The following is a 19,775-nucleotide window of genomic DNA, read 5'->3' as shown; positions in this document are numbered from 1 at the left end:
ACGTTTAAAAAAATGTAAAGAAAAGATTTAAAAAAATAAAAAGAAAAAATATATATAACATCAGATTGTGAAAAGTGCAATTATGAAGAACAATAAGGCAGGGCAAGGGTACATAGAGGTACAGGAGATCGATTTTGGATAGGATGGTCAAGGTAGACCTCTCTGAAGAGCTAACCTCTCAGAGGGGAGATCCAAAGAACTGCAGGAGTAAGCCATGCACATTTCTGAGGGATAAGCTGTCCAGGTAGAGAAAATAACAGACAGCAAGACCCACAGATAAGCATGTTTCTACAGGTTCAGTCACTTCTACCATTAAAAGGGTAACTTAATAAAATTATTTTTGGAATTTTAAGTATTTTAAGACTTCAAGTTATTTTTTGCAATGGCTTTCAAAAGCCCAAATATAAGTTAATAGCAAAGTCCCAATAAAGAAGAGGAAATAGGGTAAATATCATCCGTAAGCTATATGCTTTACTAAATCACACCAGTAGGATTTCTAGATAAACTGACACCCTATATATGATCACCTAACCTTTAGAAATGAAAGGAACAGAAAACTAAAGCAAAGCCACAGCTCCAACTTCCAGAAAGGGTAAGAAACAAAACTGAGCTGGTATCCACTAGTTATCATACTGCATATTGTTGAAGTGGCTTACTGGCTGCTAAAGTACAAGCTGAGGCACTTCAAAATGTAACCAAAGTCAACAGACTCAACGTTTATTGAAGAGTTACGTTTAAATACACTAGGGAAATGGCAGATGTGAGTCAAAACATATAGTAGTAAGTGAATTTTTTTTTAAGTTTATTTATTGTGAGACAGAAAGAGAGTGAGTGTATGAAAAGAGGCGGCAAAAGAGAGAAAGAGAGAGAGAGAGAGAGAGAGAGAGAATCCCAAGCAGTCTCTGCTCTGTCAGTGCAGCACAGAGCCCAACATGGGGTGTGATCCCACAAACCACGAGATCATGACCTCAGTGGAAATCAAGAGTCAGATGCTTAACTGACTGAGCCATTGAGGCACCTTTGAAGTTCTTTTTGGTGGTATACAAAAGTACTAAAACCTTTTTTTTCACCTTTACTACCTAAAGTTCTTTGAGAATAAAGAAAACTGCAAAAATGCCCATAAGCACTTTTACGATAATAGACAGCTGCTATTCTTCTTTCAGAAAGAACGGGATAGAACAATGTCTTCAAGGAAACGTCTACTTTCCCTAGATTATAATTTAAATTGTTCAAGACATCATCTCATAAATGCAAATTTTATCATGCTTTATATGAAGCTACCACTTATTCCTGTCTTGTCCCACTTACTCCTATCTTGTGACTTGAATCTGATCTACATTTTTTCCCATTTATTTGTATTTTATGCCTTGAACTGGTCTATTTCTTCTTACTCTCTTAGAAGGAATTGTTTTCCATCCCTAAGCATTATATAATTTGAACTGTATTTAGGAATGATAAAAAAAGAAAAAACTAACTTTACGTATTAAACTGATAAAATAAAAAATGAAGTTTACCACAAAAAAATGAGGTTCCTTACCTTTAACTTGTTCTATTACTTTTGGTCTCTGGGGTTTGGACTTAGGAGATGGAGAATTAAATCGGAGATACGGTCCTTTTTTAAGAGTGCTGCGATGGCCCTGATAAATTGGTTTTCCATAAATTTGTAACATATAATCCTCATCTTGTATCACTGTGGTTGCTTTTAAAAATCCCTAAGTACACAAAGTTATTCGACTCACCAAAAAAATGGTTATCAAACACATCTCATTTTTCTAAAGCTTTCTTTTGTCACTTTCGTATTATAATAAGAATGACCAGGTCAGAAAAGTCCTCTACTTTAAATGGCTCTTAAATTCTGGGTATAGTTTTCACACTACAGCTTTAACATTTTAGGGTTTTCGAAGGCATAAAAATTAAGTATAAAAACCATCCACTCAAAAATCATAAAGGCTCTTATACTACTAAGCATATTTTCAGCACCAAAAAGTAAGGTTTAAATACATTTTATATAAGTATAAATATATATTCAATCACAATAAGATAACATAAATCATGTCTTTAAGTGATTTTCTACATTCCTAATCCTGTCTTCAATCATAATCTAAATGCCACAATAAGGTAGCATTTACTAAATTAGATCTACTAAGTGCTAAGCATTGAATTAGATGCCTTATTACTGTGCCCAACAATCCATGTTTGGCATTAAGAAAGTTACAGCCTAATTACAGCAGCCAAAAACGTTCCCTCTGTAGCACTGAATATCATACCTCACAACCACTAGGCACTAGACATATTTGTTATACTTAAAAATAAACAAAAAATATGTATATTCATATAAATACATACAAAGATGAAACCTAATTCTTAGTACCACAAACTAGAGAATCTAACGTTTGGACCAGATGATCTCTAGATATACCTGCTATAACTAAAATACTCTGATTCTAAGTGTGAGATCTAAGAAGGAGGAAACTATGTATTTTGTGCACTGCTTTTCCACATTATGAATATCCAAAATCTAAATATCAATAGTTTAAAGATAGTTTACATTTCTATAGTCTTTCATATTTTTAGTTGCATTTTAATATTTGCTTTATTATTTATAGCTTAAAGGAAATGATCAATTATAATGCAATATTCATGTCACAAAATCAGAGTAGGATCTTACTTCTTTTCTCTCTTTCTGTAAGTTTGAAGCAGGAATATTCCTCATGAGTGGATTTCTAAAATGCTCCTCTTTTTGTTTCTGAGAATGTTTTCTTTGAATTATAGAATTGTTTGCCATTTTGTCTTGTATGTTAGTTTTAACATCTTTACTCATATTCTGAACTTTCTTGGTCCTTTGATTCTTCTGATCAAATCTCTTTTGTTCATAATCTTTTCTTGACAGTTCATCCTTAACATAACCAAAATTCAAATTACTTAAAATCTATCCAAGAAGTGGTTTCACATCTAAAGTATTAGAATTTATTTTCTATTATAAAAATATAATTTAGCAGATTTAAATGCTTTATAAATTAATTATATTGCCTTATATATGAATAAAAACTCTCTGGAAGAATAAGGAAAACCAAAAAGACTGATGCCTTATGGAGCGGGGGGATGAGAAATAGATGAGGTACAAGAGTAGCAAGGCAGCTTTTCATTACAAATCTTACATTTTTTGATGTTTGAACCATAGGAATATAGTAAATGTTCAAAGAGTTAAATTTAAAAAAATAAACTTCAAAAAAAGTAAACAACTTTGTAATACAACTCTGAAATAAGTATTTATAAACTAAAATCGCTTGAAAATTTGAACATACTTTGTAATGAATTCACAGTATTAGTATAACATATATTGCTAGCTGTCTACACAGCTAAAACTAATCTCCCAATCTTCTATTAGTTCAATTTTTTTTTTGTGCATCATATAGATAATATCATTTCTTCATAACATTAGAGATACACATTCTTAAACAACAAACTTTATAAATACATTTTAGCATTTATTGCTGTGGAAACCGAACTGACACTTCATCTTGCTACCATTGTGAGTAGCATACACACACATCTTACAGTCAGAAAAAAACACTTTGCACCCCAAGATGAAAATAACAGGATTACCTTGTCTACTTGTGCCCCCTCAAATATTTAAAATTTTAAAAATTTCCTTTAAATTACTTAGCCTCTAATGAAAACAGCTCTGCTTGATTTTTGCAGTGCTAATGTCTGAAAATACACTGTGAGCTTTGGGAGGTGAGAAAGTAGGGCCTTTTTCATCTGGAACTGACTTCTATAAACTTAGAAACCTAAGAAATCTTGTGTAGTATTTTCCCTTTAAATAACTTTGGTGTTTTTACTTTGTCAAGTCAGTGCTTCTACATCTGCGGTCTTGAAATGTTTTTGTAAGTATACTTTTTTATTTCTAAATGCTTTTGCTAAATTTTCTTTCAAATTACTCATATTTTCGTGATTGTCCAACAATTTTCCAGATAAGAGCCATATAATTTACGAGAAAAAGCACTTGCTAATAAGTAAAATGAGACTCATTACTAAGTAAAGAGTAACAATGAAATTAAAAATTATAAGCAGACTTATATATAAGGAGTATTTTGAGAGTAAGTATGATACTTGGAAATTATCTGAGAATTCACCTAATTCTGTTTTTTCCAAAACCTACCTGAATTTCTGCAGAAATAGTCTTAATCCACTCATCTACTGTCTTTCTGATGCGGATCTTCTCTAACATCTCTCTATAAAAGAAAATAGAATGGTCTTAAATTAGCATTTAATATTCTAAGAATAGAGCCGAGATCAGATCTCTTATCTAGTTTTGAATCTACTGTGTAGCCCAATAGGCTTCATTTGAAAAAAAAAAAAAAAGCAACGTTATTAGTTTTCACCAAATGTTTGAAGGATGCTTGAATAGGTCCCAAAAGATATATACCAAAGAAAGAAAAAAAAGGGAAAATTTCACATCTGTAAAAAGTAATAGCAACAGGTAGATATCTAAATACCAACTTTATAATGAGTCCACATCATCAAAGGAAATAAAGAACCTTTTCAAAACACTGAAACACATTAAGCAAAATGAAATGCATAGAAAAAACTTAAGAAAGCCTAACAACTGGCAGTTTCACAAATAATCTTGGGATGCCAACACCCTGTCTTACCTGTTAGTAGATAGAGCATTGATAAATGAATACATGGCAGCTCCATCCTTTGCACGAATAATAGCTTCCAGGTTTTCTTCAAGGACTTTTTTATTGTTTTGTACTCCTCTCAAAATCTTCTCAGCATCTTTCAAGACAGATCTGTTATTGGTTGTTTGAAGCTTAATGGAATTCTGTGGAAGATCAGCAAGTCTTGACATAATCAGAGACTCTTTTGGCTTAAAGGAAAAAGGCAAACATGTTACCATATAAAGTTCATACTAATTATTTTAACCCAAGCAAGAGCTCTTGCTATAGTTGGGGCCATACACTATGCCAATACAGTCTAAGGACTCCATGTGTCAAACTCAAGAGCTATAAAACAAGTACTTGGCATAAGTAACTACACTTATGGTTAGCATTTCATAACGTCTATTTGTTGAGCCACTATATTGTACTCCTGAAACTAATATAATATTGAATGTCAACTATACTGTAATTAAAAATTAAAATTAAAAAATAAAATTGGTAATTAAGGTTTCTTTCTATTTGGAAGTATTAATGTGAATGTTAAGTGAAATAGGGCTGGTTAAGTCTATAGAAGTGCTGGGCAGTCCAGTGGCCAATAAAAGTTTTATCTGGGAAAGAAAGCAAAAACAAAGTAAGAGCAAGTTGGCACTAGGTAAGCATGGCAGACCCTTTGGACCAGAAAAACAAAGGTCATTCACAGTTCTCTTTCTCCCTTTTGCCCTCTCCAACAGAAGGTGGAAAGCTAGCAGTGGCCACGTAGCATTCCTGGCAAAGGGCTATAAGTAGACATCACTTAGGGCTTCTGGAAAAGTTTTGTAAAGAGAAAAGACTGGGCTGGCCTATCTTTTTCAGTGCCTTGTCTTCATCCTTCTGCTTGCTTTCTGTCCTGATAACTTTTATATTTCTTCATAATTTTTACCTTTCTATTCCTCATCAATTTTAATATCTTGTTCCCACTTTACCTGGACTATGCCATTTGTTTCTTTCCTCTTTTGGCCAGGATCATGAAGAAAATCATCAGACCTCTGCACAGTCAATTTAGCTGCTCCTAGTTCTTCACAGGAAGGAAATCTTTGAGAGGAGAGAGTGTCAATGCTATGAAAGATTTAAAAATAGAGTTTCCTAAATTGTCATAAATTCAGCAAACATTTGAAGACATAAATCTTTGATGCATTCTTAGTTATACAGTTCCATTAAATGGTAAATGGTGTTCCATTAAATAGTAAAATGAAATTAATCAGTCAAGTGATTAAACATATGAAACACAGAAAATCACAAGACACAAAATTACTCAGACCAGACTGGTTTAGTAGGAAAAGAGCAGCAGGGTAGAATACGAACCTCTAAAAGACCACTCCTCCATAAAAGCAAAGAGAACACAGACAAAAATGGTCAAAATCAGCTTTTTCAGAACTCTGGAAATTAAACAAAGGCTTGCAACAACTCAAGGAACATTTCATCAAGAAAACAGCTGACTCTCGGTAAGAACAACAAGCTTTATGGCATTTTTTATGGCGTTTATGCTTCATTCTAAGACCCTTTCCTTAACCCTGTGGTAGCCTTGAAAATCAGCTTTATCACCCCTCTAGCTGTGAAAAACAACAGCCTAACCACCACTCAAAAGGGCAGAACAGGTTTGGAGCTCCTCAAAAAGTGCCATTCACAGGATTTCTCTTTATTTTCCCAGACTCAGAGCTAGTTCAGTGAGAAGCCCTAATGCCAGGTCAATTTTTGAAAATAGTAGCAACTGTTTAACATCTTAGCTGCCCGAGGTGGCTATAGCAGTTGAGGTAAACAAGGAATGACAATAGACTAAAACTCGGGGGGTATAGGATATCTATGGTGGAGCTTTGAAAAGCCCTAACTGGGGATCCAGAAGGCTATGTGCATATATAGGCCTCCATGAATGCCCAAGCACGCTCTGAGAAAAGCCTAATCTCGTATGTCAGGCTGACCTTGAGACTCTGTGCCAGAGCACTTAAGGTGTGCCCCAATACCACATGTATGCATTCACACATGTTGTGTATCCATACGTGTGTGCACATGTGCATACACATACATGCACACACACACAGAGCCCCTTGATACTCAGAGGGAGACTTACAGGTTCAAGGTAGTTAAGGAAGTCTCTTTCTAATCATTAGTAGACTTAGCTCACCAAATAGAGAACCACCACACATGACAAAGACCACAAGCTTTACAGAACTCGTCACTAAACAAACTGCAATAAAAACAGCAACAACAATTGCTAGGGGATGGAAGAATCTGATTTTCAGAGTTGCCACACTGTATTATTTGAAATGTCCAATTTTCAACAAAAAGTTATGAGACACACAAAGAAACAAAAAAGTATAGCTCGTACACAGGAAAAAACATAGTTAACAGAAACTGTCCTTGAGAAATCCCAAATATTGGACTTCCTAGGCAAGGACTATATATTAGCTATTACTAAAGGAAAATTATATTCAAAGAATTAAAGGGAAGTATAAGAATGAAATCTTACCAAATAAAGAATATCAATAAAGAGATAGAAACTATTTTAAACAAAGAAATAAAAACCTAAACAGAAATTCTGGAGTTGAAAAATACAATAACTAAAATGTAAAATTCACTAGAGGGACCAAACAGCATTATTTGTTTGAGTAGGCAGAAAAAGAAGTAGTGAACCTGAAGATAGGCAGAGATTATCCAATCTAAGAAACAGAGGGGGAAGAAAAAGAATGAAGAAAAATTAAGAGCCTCAGATATCTATGAGATACTATCAAGCATACCAACAAACAACATAGTCCTAAGAGAAGAGAAAGGTTATGTGTACTATTTAACTCTATAAAGAAATAATGACCAAAAAAACCCCATATTTAATAAATATTAATCCATTCATCCAAGAAGCTCAAGAAACTTCACATAGGATAAACTCAAAGAGATCCACACCAAGATACATCAGAGTCAAACTGTCACATGCCTAAGACAGAGGGAGAATCTTGAAAGCAGAAAGAGAAAAATAACTCATCATATACAGAGGTTCTTCAATAAGATTAACAGCTGACTTTGTATCAGAAACCACTGCAGTCCAGAAGGCAGAGTTGACATATTCAAAGCGCTGAAAGAAAAAGAATGTAAAGCAAAAATTCTATATCCAGCAAAACTACCCTTCAATAGTAAAGGAGAAATAAACACATGGATCAATGGAATAGAATGGAGAGCCCAGAAATAAGCCCATACTTTTATATAGTCAATTAATCTATGATAAAAGAGGTAAGAATATACAAATTGGGGAGAAGACACTTTCTTTAATAAACAGTGCTGGAAAAACTGGACAGCTGCATGCAAAAAAAAGAAAAAAGAAACTGCACCACTTTCTTATACCATGCACAAAAATAAACTCAAAATGGATTAAAGACCTAAACATGAGACCTAACACCATAAAACTCCTAAAAGAAAACACTGGCAGTAATATGGTTGATGTTGGCCTTAGCAACATTTTTCTAGGTATGTCTCCTTAGGCAAGGGAAACAAAAGCAAAAATAAACTATTGGGGCTACAATAAAATAAAAAACTTCTGCACAGTGAAGGAAACCATCAACTAAATGAAAAGGCAACCTACTGAATAGGAGAAGATATTTGCAAATGATATATCTGATAAGTGGCTAATATCCAAAATATGTAAATAATCTATATAACTCAACACCAAAAAAACAATCTGACTAAAAAAATAAGCAGAAGACCTGAACAGACACTTTTCCAAGGAACACATACAGATAGCCAACAAACACATGAAAAGATGCTCAACATTGCTAATCATCATGAAAATGGAAACCAAAATGAGATTATTACCTTACACCAGTCAAAATGGTGAGTATCAAAAAGACAAGAAATAAAAAGTATTGGCAAGGACATGGAGAAAAAGAAACCTTTGTACACTGTTAGTGGAAATGTAAATTGGTACAATCACTATGGAAAACAATATGAAGGTTCCTTAAAAAATTAAAAGTAGAAATACCATATAGTCCAGTAATTCCACTACTGGTATTTACCAAAAGGAAAAACAACAATAACAACTCTAATTCAAAAAGATATATTGTACGCCTATGTTTACTACAGTGCATAATACCCAAGATATGGAAGCAACCTAAGTATCTATCGACAGATGAATGCATAAAGAAAATGGAATATTAGAATATTGCTCAGCCATAAAAAAGAATGAGATCTTGCCATTTGCAACAACGTGGGTGGACCTAGAAGGTATTCTTTTAAATGAAGTAAGTCAGAAAAGACAAATACCATATGATTTCATTTGTATGTGGAATCTAAAAAACAAAACAAATAAACAAAGAAGAAACAAACCCATCAATACAGGGAACACACTGGTGGTTGCCAGATGGGAGGGAGCCAGGGGAATGGGCAAAAAGGTGTAAAAGGGAGGGAAATGTACAGGCTTTCAATTATGGAATTACTAAGTCAGGGAGATGAAAGGTACAGCTTGGGGAATATTATAATATTACAATAGTATTGTAGTAGCACTGTATGACAGACCATAGTTACCCTTGTGGTTAGCACAGTATAACATATAGAGCTGCTGAATCACTATGCTGTATACCAAAAATTAATGTAATATTGTATGTCAACTGTACTGAAAAAAGTAAAGGATAAATTAAGACATTCCTAGGTAAACAAAACAGAGAATTCATCACTAGCAGATTTCCCTTTAGTATTTAGGACATACTAAAGAGTCTCTCGGGGTCAAATAAAAGGACACTAGAAACTAAGTCAAATACATATGAAGAAATAAAGAGTACTGGTAAAAGTTAACTATATAGGTAAATGTAAAAACAATATAAAATGAATTTTTGTTCCTAACTTTTTTTCTATCTTATTTCAACAACTGTATAAAGCAATAATTATCAAGCTTTATAGATGGGTTTATAATGTATAAAGATGTACTATGTATTACAATAGCAGCAGAATAAAAAGAGGAAGGGAAGGAGTTATACTGGAACAAAGTTTTTGAATCCTATTGAAATTAAATTGGGGGTACTAATCCAAACTAGATTGTTTTAAATTAAGATGCTAATTGTAATCCCTGGGGCAATCACTCAGAAAACAACTCAAAATGTATAGTGAAAGAAACAAGAGAATAACATTAGTATCTATTTTATATAAAGGAGGCAATAGAGAGAAATAGAATAAAATAAAAAGACCTACGACATATAGAAAACACATGGCAACAAGGCAGACATAAATCTTTTATCAGTAATTACATCAAAAGCAAATGGCCTAAAACTGTACACTGTCTTCACATGAAAATACTAAAAATGTGGCTGTTTATTACTATAGTTTCCATGATACTCAAGATAAATAAAATTATCATGACCTAGATTTACTTGATTTTTTAAAAACTATTATGTAAAATTTCAGACAGACACAAAAGTACAAAGAATAGTATGATGAGCTCCATATACCCCTATCTACATTAACCATTCACTCATGGCTATCCTCATTTCATCCATACTCCCAATCCAGTTTCCTCTACCCCACAATGGATTATTTTTGAAGCAAATCTCAAATATCATTTCATCAGAAATAAATAATCTGCATTCATTAGAAATTAATCTGGGGGTAGGGGCACCTGGGTGGCTCGGTTGGTTAAGTGTCTGACTTCGGCTCAAGTCATGATCTCACAGTTCGTGAGTTCGAGCCTCCTGTCGGGCTCTGTGCTGACAGCTCAGAGCCTCTCTCTGCCCCTCCCCTGCTCACACTCTGTCTCTGTCTCTCAAAAATAAACGAACATTTAAAAAAAAAACATTAAAAAAAAAAAAGGAATCTGGGGGCGCCTGGATGGCTCAGTCGGTTAAGTGTCCTACTTTGGCTCAGGTCATGATCTCACAGTTCTTGAGTTTAAGCCCAGTCAGGCTCTATGCTGACAGCTGAGCCTGCTTCAGATTCTGTGTCTCCCTCTTTCTCTGTACTTCCCCTGCTTGTGTGTGCTTGCTCTCTCTCTCTCTCTCTCTCTCTCTCTCTCTCTCTGTGTCAAAAATAAATAAATAAACATTAAAAAAATAATCTGCATTTTGAGAAAATTAGATACATTCATTTTATACCTATAGTATAGAAAAGGGCTAGATATGATAGCAGAAAATCGTAAATCTAAGATTACTTTTAAAAGCAATGCTATACAACGGGGCACCTGGGTGGCTCAGTCAGTTAGGCGTCCAGCTTTGGCCCAGGTCATGATCTCCAGGTTCGTGGGTTCGAGCCCTGTGTCGGGCTCCGTACTGACAGCTCAGAGCCTGGAGCCTGCTTAGGATTCTGTGTCTCCCTCTCTCTCTCTCTCTCTCTGCCCCTCCCCGACTTGTGCTTGCTCGCTCTCTTTCTCTCTCTCTCAAAAATAAATAAACATTAAAAAAAATTAAAAGCAATGCTATACACTTTTCAAAATTCCTAAAGACATTTTAGAAATAAACAAAGTTCTTTTCAATATAGTTTTTATTCTAATGTCTTGTTTACCTGTCTCTGCTCTCAGGATTCCATTCTGTTTTTGACCTATTTAGTAAGGTTTTATCTGAAGATTCACTTTTTCTTGTCGAAGAATCATGGTTATTCAAAATCTGTTCCAATAGTCTTACATTTCCTACAATAAGAGAAATACAGTATTATATTTAAAGTACCAATTCATTTTTTTTATATAAGAGCTCACATATGTTTGTAGGCTTTAAATACACTCATCAAGTCAAACCAAATATTTATAACTCATGAAAACTACACTGTTTAAAATTCAGGCCTGAATTTATTTCTATCACAGAAAAAAGGAATTTGAATGAGACATATCATCATCACAAAGCCCAGTAAATTGTAAGATTTTTATCAAGAGTTAAAGGGAGATTTGACTGCTTTAAAAAAATTTTTTTAATGTTTATTTATTTTTGGGAGACAGAGACAGAGCATGAATAGGGTAGGGGCAGAGAGAGGAGGACACAGAATCCGAAGCAGGCTCCACGCTCTGATCTGTCAGCATGAGCCTGACGTGGGGCTCGAACTCACTAGCCGTGAGATCATGACCTGAGCCAAAGTCGGACACTTAACGGACAGAGCCACCCAGGCACCCCTTTGACTGTTTCTTTACAGCAACTGTTAGTTGAATCTCTCCGTTAGTCTCATCTTTAATGAGACTACATAACAACTTTTATCTTTTGGTAAAGCTGGTTTAGCAAAGATTTTAGTATCTTTAAAACTCTTTAAATGCATCCAAGACAAGGCTTGAATGCATTTAAGTGATTCCCAGAATAAAAGCTTATATTTAACATTTTCACTAACTTTTACTAGGAGGGCTTTATTTTAAGGGTCTGTAACAAATTATTATTTCAGGTCACTTATAAAAGTTCTTGTCTGGGGTGACTGATGGCCCAGTCAGTTAAGCGTCCAATTCGATTTTGGCTCAGGTCATGATGTCATGGTTCCTGAGATGGAGCCCGGCATCAGGCCCCATGCTGTCACCAGAGCCTGTGTAGATTTCTCTCATTGCCTCTCTCTCTGCACCCCTCCCCCCACCACTCGTGCTGTCTCTCTCTCTGTCTCTCAAAATAAATAACCTTTAAAAAAATAAAATAAAATAAATAAAAGTTCTTGTTTGCTATTAAATAGTTAGTACCTTAACACTTTTTCCAACTGAACACAGTAATAAATGTAAATTTCTCTGAGTTTCACTACTGAAATTCACACCTAACAATATAAGAAAACATGCTCTAATGATCAGCCTTACCTTTACTAAAGTATTATTTTTATTAATAATAAAACTTATTCATTAAAGGCTTAAGTAATAACCTGTTGAAAATAATCAGAATAATTATAAACGTGTATCTCCAACTCCTTCTACAAAGAATCTAAAGAAGCTTGATTTGCCCAGTAAGTATCATTTAAAGAGAAATACTGAAAATAGAATTCCTACTATCATTACTACTTGGTGCATAAGAGAATTATAAAATCAGGGGTGTGGAAATCTGTTTCTAATTTGAGGTAGGTCTAGATAAAGTAGTGGATGCTAGTCATGATTGTTTTATTACCTGAATGACCTACTGTCTCCATATTTTCTTTTTCTTCCATGGGATTTCCCCTCTTTGAGATCTTATCATCCTTTGAAACCGGTATAGGAGCAAACCTTCGAGGTGCTGGTGTCTCCAATGGAGATTTCTGTTTATCAAAACCCATATCTTCAACCTCTCTAGAAGGTGCTTTAAAAGAAAGTAAAGGAAATAAATTCAATTTATTTTAAAAAGAACAACAATTTTGTAGAGTGTTACTCTTCCCCATATTTTAAAAATAAAGCAAATTATATAGGATATACAAATTACAAGTAAATAGAAATAACTCCATCCTCACTAGAAATCAAAAGAAATAAAGGCTATAAACATTTTACACTTACAGCTAATAAACAAAAAAAATAAAAAACAATATGACAACATGCAGTACTATTTAAGCTGTAGTGAAAATGGCATAGCCAGACACTGCTCCTGGCATGAAAACTAATAAAACCATCTGGCACTAAGTATAGGAAGTCTTGAAGTTTTTATACACTTTGATCTAGTAATTTTACTCTTGGGAATTTATCCTGAGGACACAACCTAAAAGAATGACATTACATATATGATGACTTCATCACAGTATTATTTATAAGGAAAAAACTCTAAAATCTGCCTGAATGTCCAATAACTGTTAAGTAAATTGTGTTTACAATAAACTATCCTTTCATCATCAAAAATTAATATTATGAAGATGATTATGTAAAACATGGGATATACTTTTGACATGCTAGTAAAAAGCAGTACAAAATTATATTTATGCTACAACTGCAGTACATAAAAATAATGTACGCCCAAGAAAAAGTATTGAAAAATAAAAAGTTTGGGCACCTGGGTGGCTCAGTCAGTTCAGCATATAATACCTCTTAATTTCTGCTCAGGTCATGATCCCAGAGTTGTGGGACCAAGCCCTGAGTCAGCTCCCGCTGAGTGTGCAGCCTACTTAAGATTGTCTCTCTCTCCCTTTGTCCCTTTCCCCTACTCATGCTCTTTCTCTCTAAAAAAAAAATAAAATAATAATAATAATAATAATAATAATAATAAGTAAAGACTCCTGGGTGGCTCTGTTGGTTAAACATCTGACTTTGGCTGGGATCATGATCTCCCAATCCGGTCTGTGAGTTAGAGCCCCGCATCGGGCTCTGTGCTGACAGCTCACAGTCTGGAGCCTGTTTTGGATTCTGTCTCCCTCTTCCTCTGCCCTTCCCCCACTCATACATTTAAAAAAATTGAACATTTAAAAAAATTGAAAATAAACATTTAAAAAAATAAACAATAAAATTGAAAAAAATAAGTATATAAAATAAGTTAAAAATGTTAAAAAATAAAAATAGAAAGTTTAAGTTTACATTTACTCATTTTTTTAAATTTTCTTTTACTGTCACTAAAATATACAAAGAAAGACAACCAATAAAACATGCATTTTTCCTTTAAAACTCAAGTCTAGGGGTGCCTGGGTGGTTCAGTCGGTTAAGTGTCTGACTTCGGCTCAGGTCATGATCTCACAGTTCATGAGTTCGAGCCCCGCGTCGGGCTCTGTGCTGACAGCTCAGAGCCTGGAGCTTGTTTCACATTCTGTGTCTCCCTCTCTCTCTGCCCCTTCCCTGCTCATGCTGTGTCTCTCTCTGTCTCAAAAAAATAAAATAAAATAAACATTAAAAAAAATAATAAAACTCAAGTCTAAAAAAACAAAATTATGAGCAAGTAATTCTCCAGAATGGAGAATGAAATGTCCACTTCTTTTGAAAGCATGTAGCTGGTTCATCCTGAAACCTGAGTTCTGGCCAAATACACAAACTCACCCTCAAGTCAGGTGACCAGAAGCAGGCAAGTCATAACCTTTCTGTGCTTCATCTTCCTCACTTCACAACTTAAAAATTGACTCATACTACTTTCACAACAGTTTTGTAAGGACCACTCATTTGTGGAAAAATATAGAGCAGCTTACAAGTCTGAGTCTTTAATGCGCCTATAATACAACAATGGTCTAACGTATCAAATGTTGAGGATATTGTACTACATGGATCTGTGTATCATAAAAGGGATAGCCCTTGATTTCTATTAATTCATTATTCAAATATCAATAATTTAGAAACATATTTATTCACTTATTTTAAATTCCAGAGCTTTAATACAAATTGGTTATGCGTTCCTTTGTTGTTACTATAAACAAAGATTTTTTATATTCTATTACTAACTATGAAAATAATTAGAAATAGCTTATTATTGTAGTAAGGTGGTTTCTCTCCTGAAAGAATCAATAAAAAGAGTAAATATGCAGTTAGGGAAATGGAAAATTGATTACAAGCATTTGTGATACTAGACAAATGAATTTTTCTCAACTTGTAAATGCTTCTGACAATTTATGAAGGTTATTAATTAAAAACATACAGTAGGACATGACCCCTAATTTGACTGAACAAGTTCTCAAATGACAAAAAAATTAACTCACAAGAACTAATTTTGTAGAATGAAGACTTAGTCTTCCACCACCTAGTAAACAAGTTTTTGGCTGCCATACTATAAAGAAAATTCATAGCTAACATGTTTTATTCACAGAGAACTACATATTTTTACCTTGTCTGGAAGCAAATGTGTTATGTGAAGACAGATTACTGCTACCAAGATCAGAATAGTCTGGTTGTACAGAATACTTTTCCATCACTCTGGAAGGAGGCATACTAACAGGCTGAAAACCACCGGTCTTGAGCGCAGCACTAATGAAATGAGTCTAGGAGACATAAAATTATTTGATCAATTTCAAATACCATTTAAAAGAGCTAGATGACAGACTACATTAAAACTTACTAGAGGACTTGAAAAAATGTATTAGATTTAATAAGCAATAAAAATACATATATTACATGCAGTTACGCACTGCAGCAGTGATGTCACTGGGTTAAGCCTGGCTCTGTGGTGTGACCTTATTCATTTTATTTAATCATTCTAAACCTCAGTTTCCTCCTTTCTACTTCTGAGATGGCTCAGGAGCCACTGAGGCATGCTAGGAGATGACCAAAAGGATGGAGCCCTAGACCTCTACTTCAACCAGAGAATTTCAAACCAAAATATCTCATCTTTTATATCCTGCATGATTTTGTTTGAAGGATTAAAAAACATTGCTAGTAGGCACTCAAATTAGCAGCAGCAACAATAACATATGCATTTAAACAGAAACAGGAACTACAAGGACAGCAGTTCTCAGTACTATTTATTAAAATACCTGGAATGTGTATGTATCTTACCTAATAAAACTAATTTCAAAAGAGGGTCTCATACCAGATAAAGGAAAACCTAACAAGACTTACAGTTTTACAGAATTCTTAAAAATGTGTAGACATCTCTCTACGTAAAACATATGGGACAGACTCAACAAATTATTTATCGAATTACTAATATACCTAGTATGTCACTAAAACTTCAACTTTCTCTGTAATTAGAAGCTTTATAAATAAGACGTCTGAATTAGAAAAGATCCCATTCTTCCAAATTAAATGCAGAAGCAATTTATTATTTATGGAAGACTAGATAAATGGCAGACAGGCATATAACAAAGACAAGTAGGACCCTTTCCTTAAGAAATCAATGTGCTTTTCAAATCTGTCATCTCATTTTACCCTGAACAAAAAAATAAATAAATAAAAGGTTTTTCTGAGTAAAGAAATCAAGGCTCAGAGAAGTGCAGTTATTTGCAGACTGAAGACCAGTCTTCTAATAGACCCACTCCTAGCTTCTCATGAGACACCATGCTGCATACACAATTTTAGTTGTGCATGTAGTACTTACTAAAACCTTACTTTGTATGGCCATAACCACTCCACTGAAAATAAAATCTCAACTACATGGAAAGCTCAAGCCAAGTTCTATTAAGAAGTTTTGAAAATTATAGCAGATTAGTGTTTACTCTGTGTTAACATACTGAGTTATAAAAAACTTATTTTTCTGTATTCTTCTGAATGTGATATTTTAATTTTTTTAAGTCTTAAACTTACACATTAATTAGACAAAAATAAAAGTAAATTAAAACCAATGCATTTATAGTGCAGGTCATTCATTCACTTAAAGAAAATGTGTGTGTATATGTATAGCGCCTGAGTGCGGGGTACTATCCCAGGACTTAGAAATTCAAAAATAAATAAGAAACTGTACTATCAGCTCCTTGTGAGGATAACTCTTCTTTTTATAATATCCCTGTGCCTCATATTCAAAAGGCAATTAACTATGTTCATTCTTTTAATTAATTAAATGCAGAAGCAATATGTATACCAGCTGGTTACTCATCTCATCAGAGTCATTACAGAACTTCCTATTCCCAGGTCCCATCTCAGACCTGCTGTCTCAATCCCTGAGAGGTACAAGCATGTGTATTTTTATAAAGCATTTCAAGTGATTCTGATGCACATTCTCAGGCTAACAACCACTGATGTAAACAAGTCATGGCAATGTAATATTAGCATTGTAAAAATGGTATGAACAGAAATACCACAAAAGAAGGAAAAGCCAACTCTAAGGAAGTGTCTTACAGAACTAATGATACTTGAACTTGAATGTGCAGAGAAGTCTCCACATGGAGAGGAAGAGTGATAATAAGCAAATCATTATTTAAGAACTAAAGCTGCAACAATCTAATGAGCTATTACTGCAATTATCAACAAATATCAATTTAGGGACGCAAGTGATAAAAAACCATGAGATGTGTGCTGGCTTTATTATAGATACCTGAATATCTATTTGTTGCTGTTGTAATTTTTCAAGATGCCTAATGTGCTGTTCCATAAAAACATTCATTTGCTTTTCATGATCATGACAATGTAATTTCTCGTGTTTATTCTGAATACTTGTTTGTTGCTCTGTAACACGCTGTAACTGTTTATCAGTCTCCTGTAACTTATTGAGTAATTCTGCAACAGAATTGACTTTTGCTTCCAAATCACTCTGTACCTAAAATAATAAAATATCAAAGGATATAAAAAATATGATCAGTTACTAGAAATGTTGTTTAAAGTGATTTCTAATAAAAATGATCAAACCGGATTTTTACTCTCTAAATCTCTGATGATTTTATACCTTTATTTTTAGAATCACAGAAATAAAAGGCAAAAGATAGCTATTCTGAAGTAGATCTTTTCTCTCATTAAGAAAATAACACATTTGCAACAAAAGAATTTTTATAATTCCAGAAATAAACAGTAATTAAAAAGAAGCAAATAACACAACAAATTAGCTTTAGAAACTTCACTCATCTCAGACTGAATTAGGTCAGCAGCCTGGAATCCTAGTCTTAGATCAGCCACCTATTAGCCTGGGGACCTGTGTCACTCTGTTTCTCAGTTTTCCCATTTGCAAACTGAGGCGGGTAGCACAGACAATCTCGGGGTGCCTTTCCAAAATAAGGATGAGCAGTTGTCCCAGGTTGCCCAGGACTTGGGGGCTCCCTGGATGAGCCTGGATCAGTGCTAAATCCAGGCAGTCCTTGGTCCTTTAGCATTATCACAGCATGGCAGGGGGGGGGGGGGGGGGGGGTTAGGTCTCAATGCCTGAGAGGTAATATACAACCACCAACAGGAAAATTCTTTCAAAGTGAGAGCAACTAGAACAACCTTAGTCTATAGTTGGATACAATCACTTGTAGAATCAGTTCCTAATAAATAATTTTACATTTCACAAAGATGTTGTGAGTATCTGGGGTAAAATATATACTTTTATCAGCGGAGCTGCTGTTGCAATGGCAGCCGCAGTTGCTGCGGCCACGGTTGTGGCTGAATCAATTCCACTGGGTGACGTTCTAGTCTCCTGAGTAACAGCGTCCTTTTCTGTGCCTGCATCTTCTAAAAGCTGTACCTTTACTTCTTTAAAAACAGGCATGTTTTGAGTTCTGTAAATAAAAAATGTATAACAATATATTCAGCAAGCTACATGGAACCATTTCAAGAAGCACCTAGAGTGGTAATCTGCTGAAGGTGGGTTTTCTAGATTTTTTAAAACATTAAATCACTTGGTTTTCCCTATAAGGATCTTACCAGTCATTTGGTTCATGAAATCTATGAAAGGTCAAGTCACTAACTAAACACTAAAGAAATAAAATAATTCCCTGAAGGCTATGATATTTCAGATAACAAGGCTTACATATATGAAAAAGACATGAGTACAATTACCAAAATACATAATCAAGAAGTATGAATTCAAATCATGTAGAAAAAGTTCTAAGAATTCAAGTACTATGTGTTACTTCCAAAGAAAGACAACCTAAGATAAATTTTTAAAACTGCTAAAAACTGTTTTTAATTCTAGCTTATTTAGGTTTAATAGATGTCACACAATTTGTTAAAACGGGGCACAAAATACAGTTTTAAGCAGCCTGGATTAAAAATGAGAGCAAATAGATACATATTTATAATGAAAGATTTAACTAAATACCAACAAAACAAAACAAAACTGGTTGATTGTGTTCTATATTTGGCCTGAAAAAAAGAGAGAGAGAGACAGACAGACAGACAGAGACAGAAAGGAACCACGGATGGGGCACCTAGGTGGCTCAGTCTGTTAAGCGACTGATTTTGGCTAGGGTTATGATCTCACGGTTCATGAGTTCAAGCCCTGTGTTGGGCTCTGTGCTGACAGCTCAGAGCCTGGAACCTGCTTCAGATTCTGTGTCTCTGCCCCTCCCCCGCTCAAACTCTGTCTCTCTCTCCCTCAAAAATAAACAAACATTTAAAAAATAAATAAATAAATAAAAAAGGAACCACTGACAAACCCAGAGTCCCTAGTGAAGTCCAAATAAGATCAGAAGGAATGCACTCCATCTCTAGCTGCTGGACTTTCCAGCTGATCTCTAAGAAGACCCAGAGCAGCTCGTAAACTTACTCGCTTTGATATTTCCTCATTTTGACTAAGAGCATCTGTCTCAAAATTTTGACATTATCTTCCACTTCTCTATCTTCCACTTACCTTCTCACACCCCATGGAGTCATCAAGTTTTGTCAATTATTTCATCACAATTGCAGGAATGATGTCACAGAACTACAGAGGCAGGGGGAAC

At 34.5% G+C, this 19,775-nt stretch overlaps 1 protein-coding gene across 7 annotated transcripts in view; it reads right to left on the bottom strand.

Moving 5' to 3' along the window:
* The window catches only part of KIAA0586 (KIAA0586 ortholog), a 112,793-nt gene that overhangs the window by 81,552 nt on the left and 11,466 nt on the right, over positions 1-19,775 (bottom strand). For 4 of the 7 annotated variants that reach the window (XM_047863307.1, XM_047863304.1, XM_047863302.1 and 1 more), the window contains 10 exons: positions 18,437-18,611; positions 17,456-17,677; positions 15,314-15,467; positions 12,722-12,889; positions 11,169-11,292; positions 5,627-5,759; positions 4,656-4,873; positions 4,163-4,235; positions 2,669-2,896; positions 1,538-1,712 (listed from right to left, as the gene is read on the bottom strand). In XM_047863307.1, coding sequence (XP_047719263.1) covers positions 1,538-1,712; positions 2,669-2,896; positions 4,163-4,235; positions 4,656-4,873; positions 5,627-5,759; positions 11,169-11,292; positions 12,722-12,889; positions 15,314-15,467; positions 17,456-17,677; positions 18,437-18,611 — 1,670 coding nt within the window. Of the gene's footprint in view, positions 1-1,537; positions 1,713-2,668; positions 2,897-4,162; positions 4,236-4,655; positions 4,874-5,626; positions 5,760-11,168; positions 11,293-12,721; positions 12,890-15,313; positions 15,468-17,455; positions 17,678-18,436; positions 18,612-19,600; positions 19,689-19,775 lie in introns of those variants that run through there. The other 3 variants (XM_047863305.1, XM_047863303.1, XM_047863308.1) reach the window with 2 other exon arrangements.

Source organism: Prionailurus viverrinus, chromosome B3 (genome assembly GCF_022837055.1).
Source record: "Prionailurus viverrinus isolate Anna chromosome B3, UM_Priviv_1.0, whole genome shotgun sequence".
Classification (NCBI taxonomy): Eukaryota; Metazoa; Chordata; class Mammalia; order Carnivora; family Felidae; genus Prionailurus; species Prionailurus viverrinus.
Note: the sequence above shows the minus strand (reverse complement) of the source record. Positions and strands in the feature narration are given on the sequence as shown.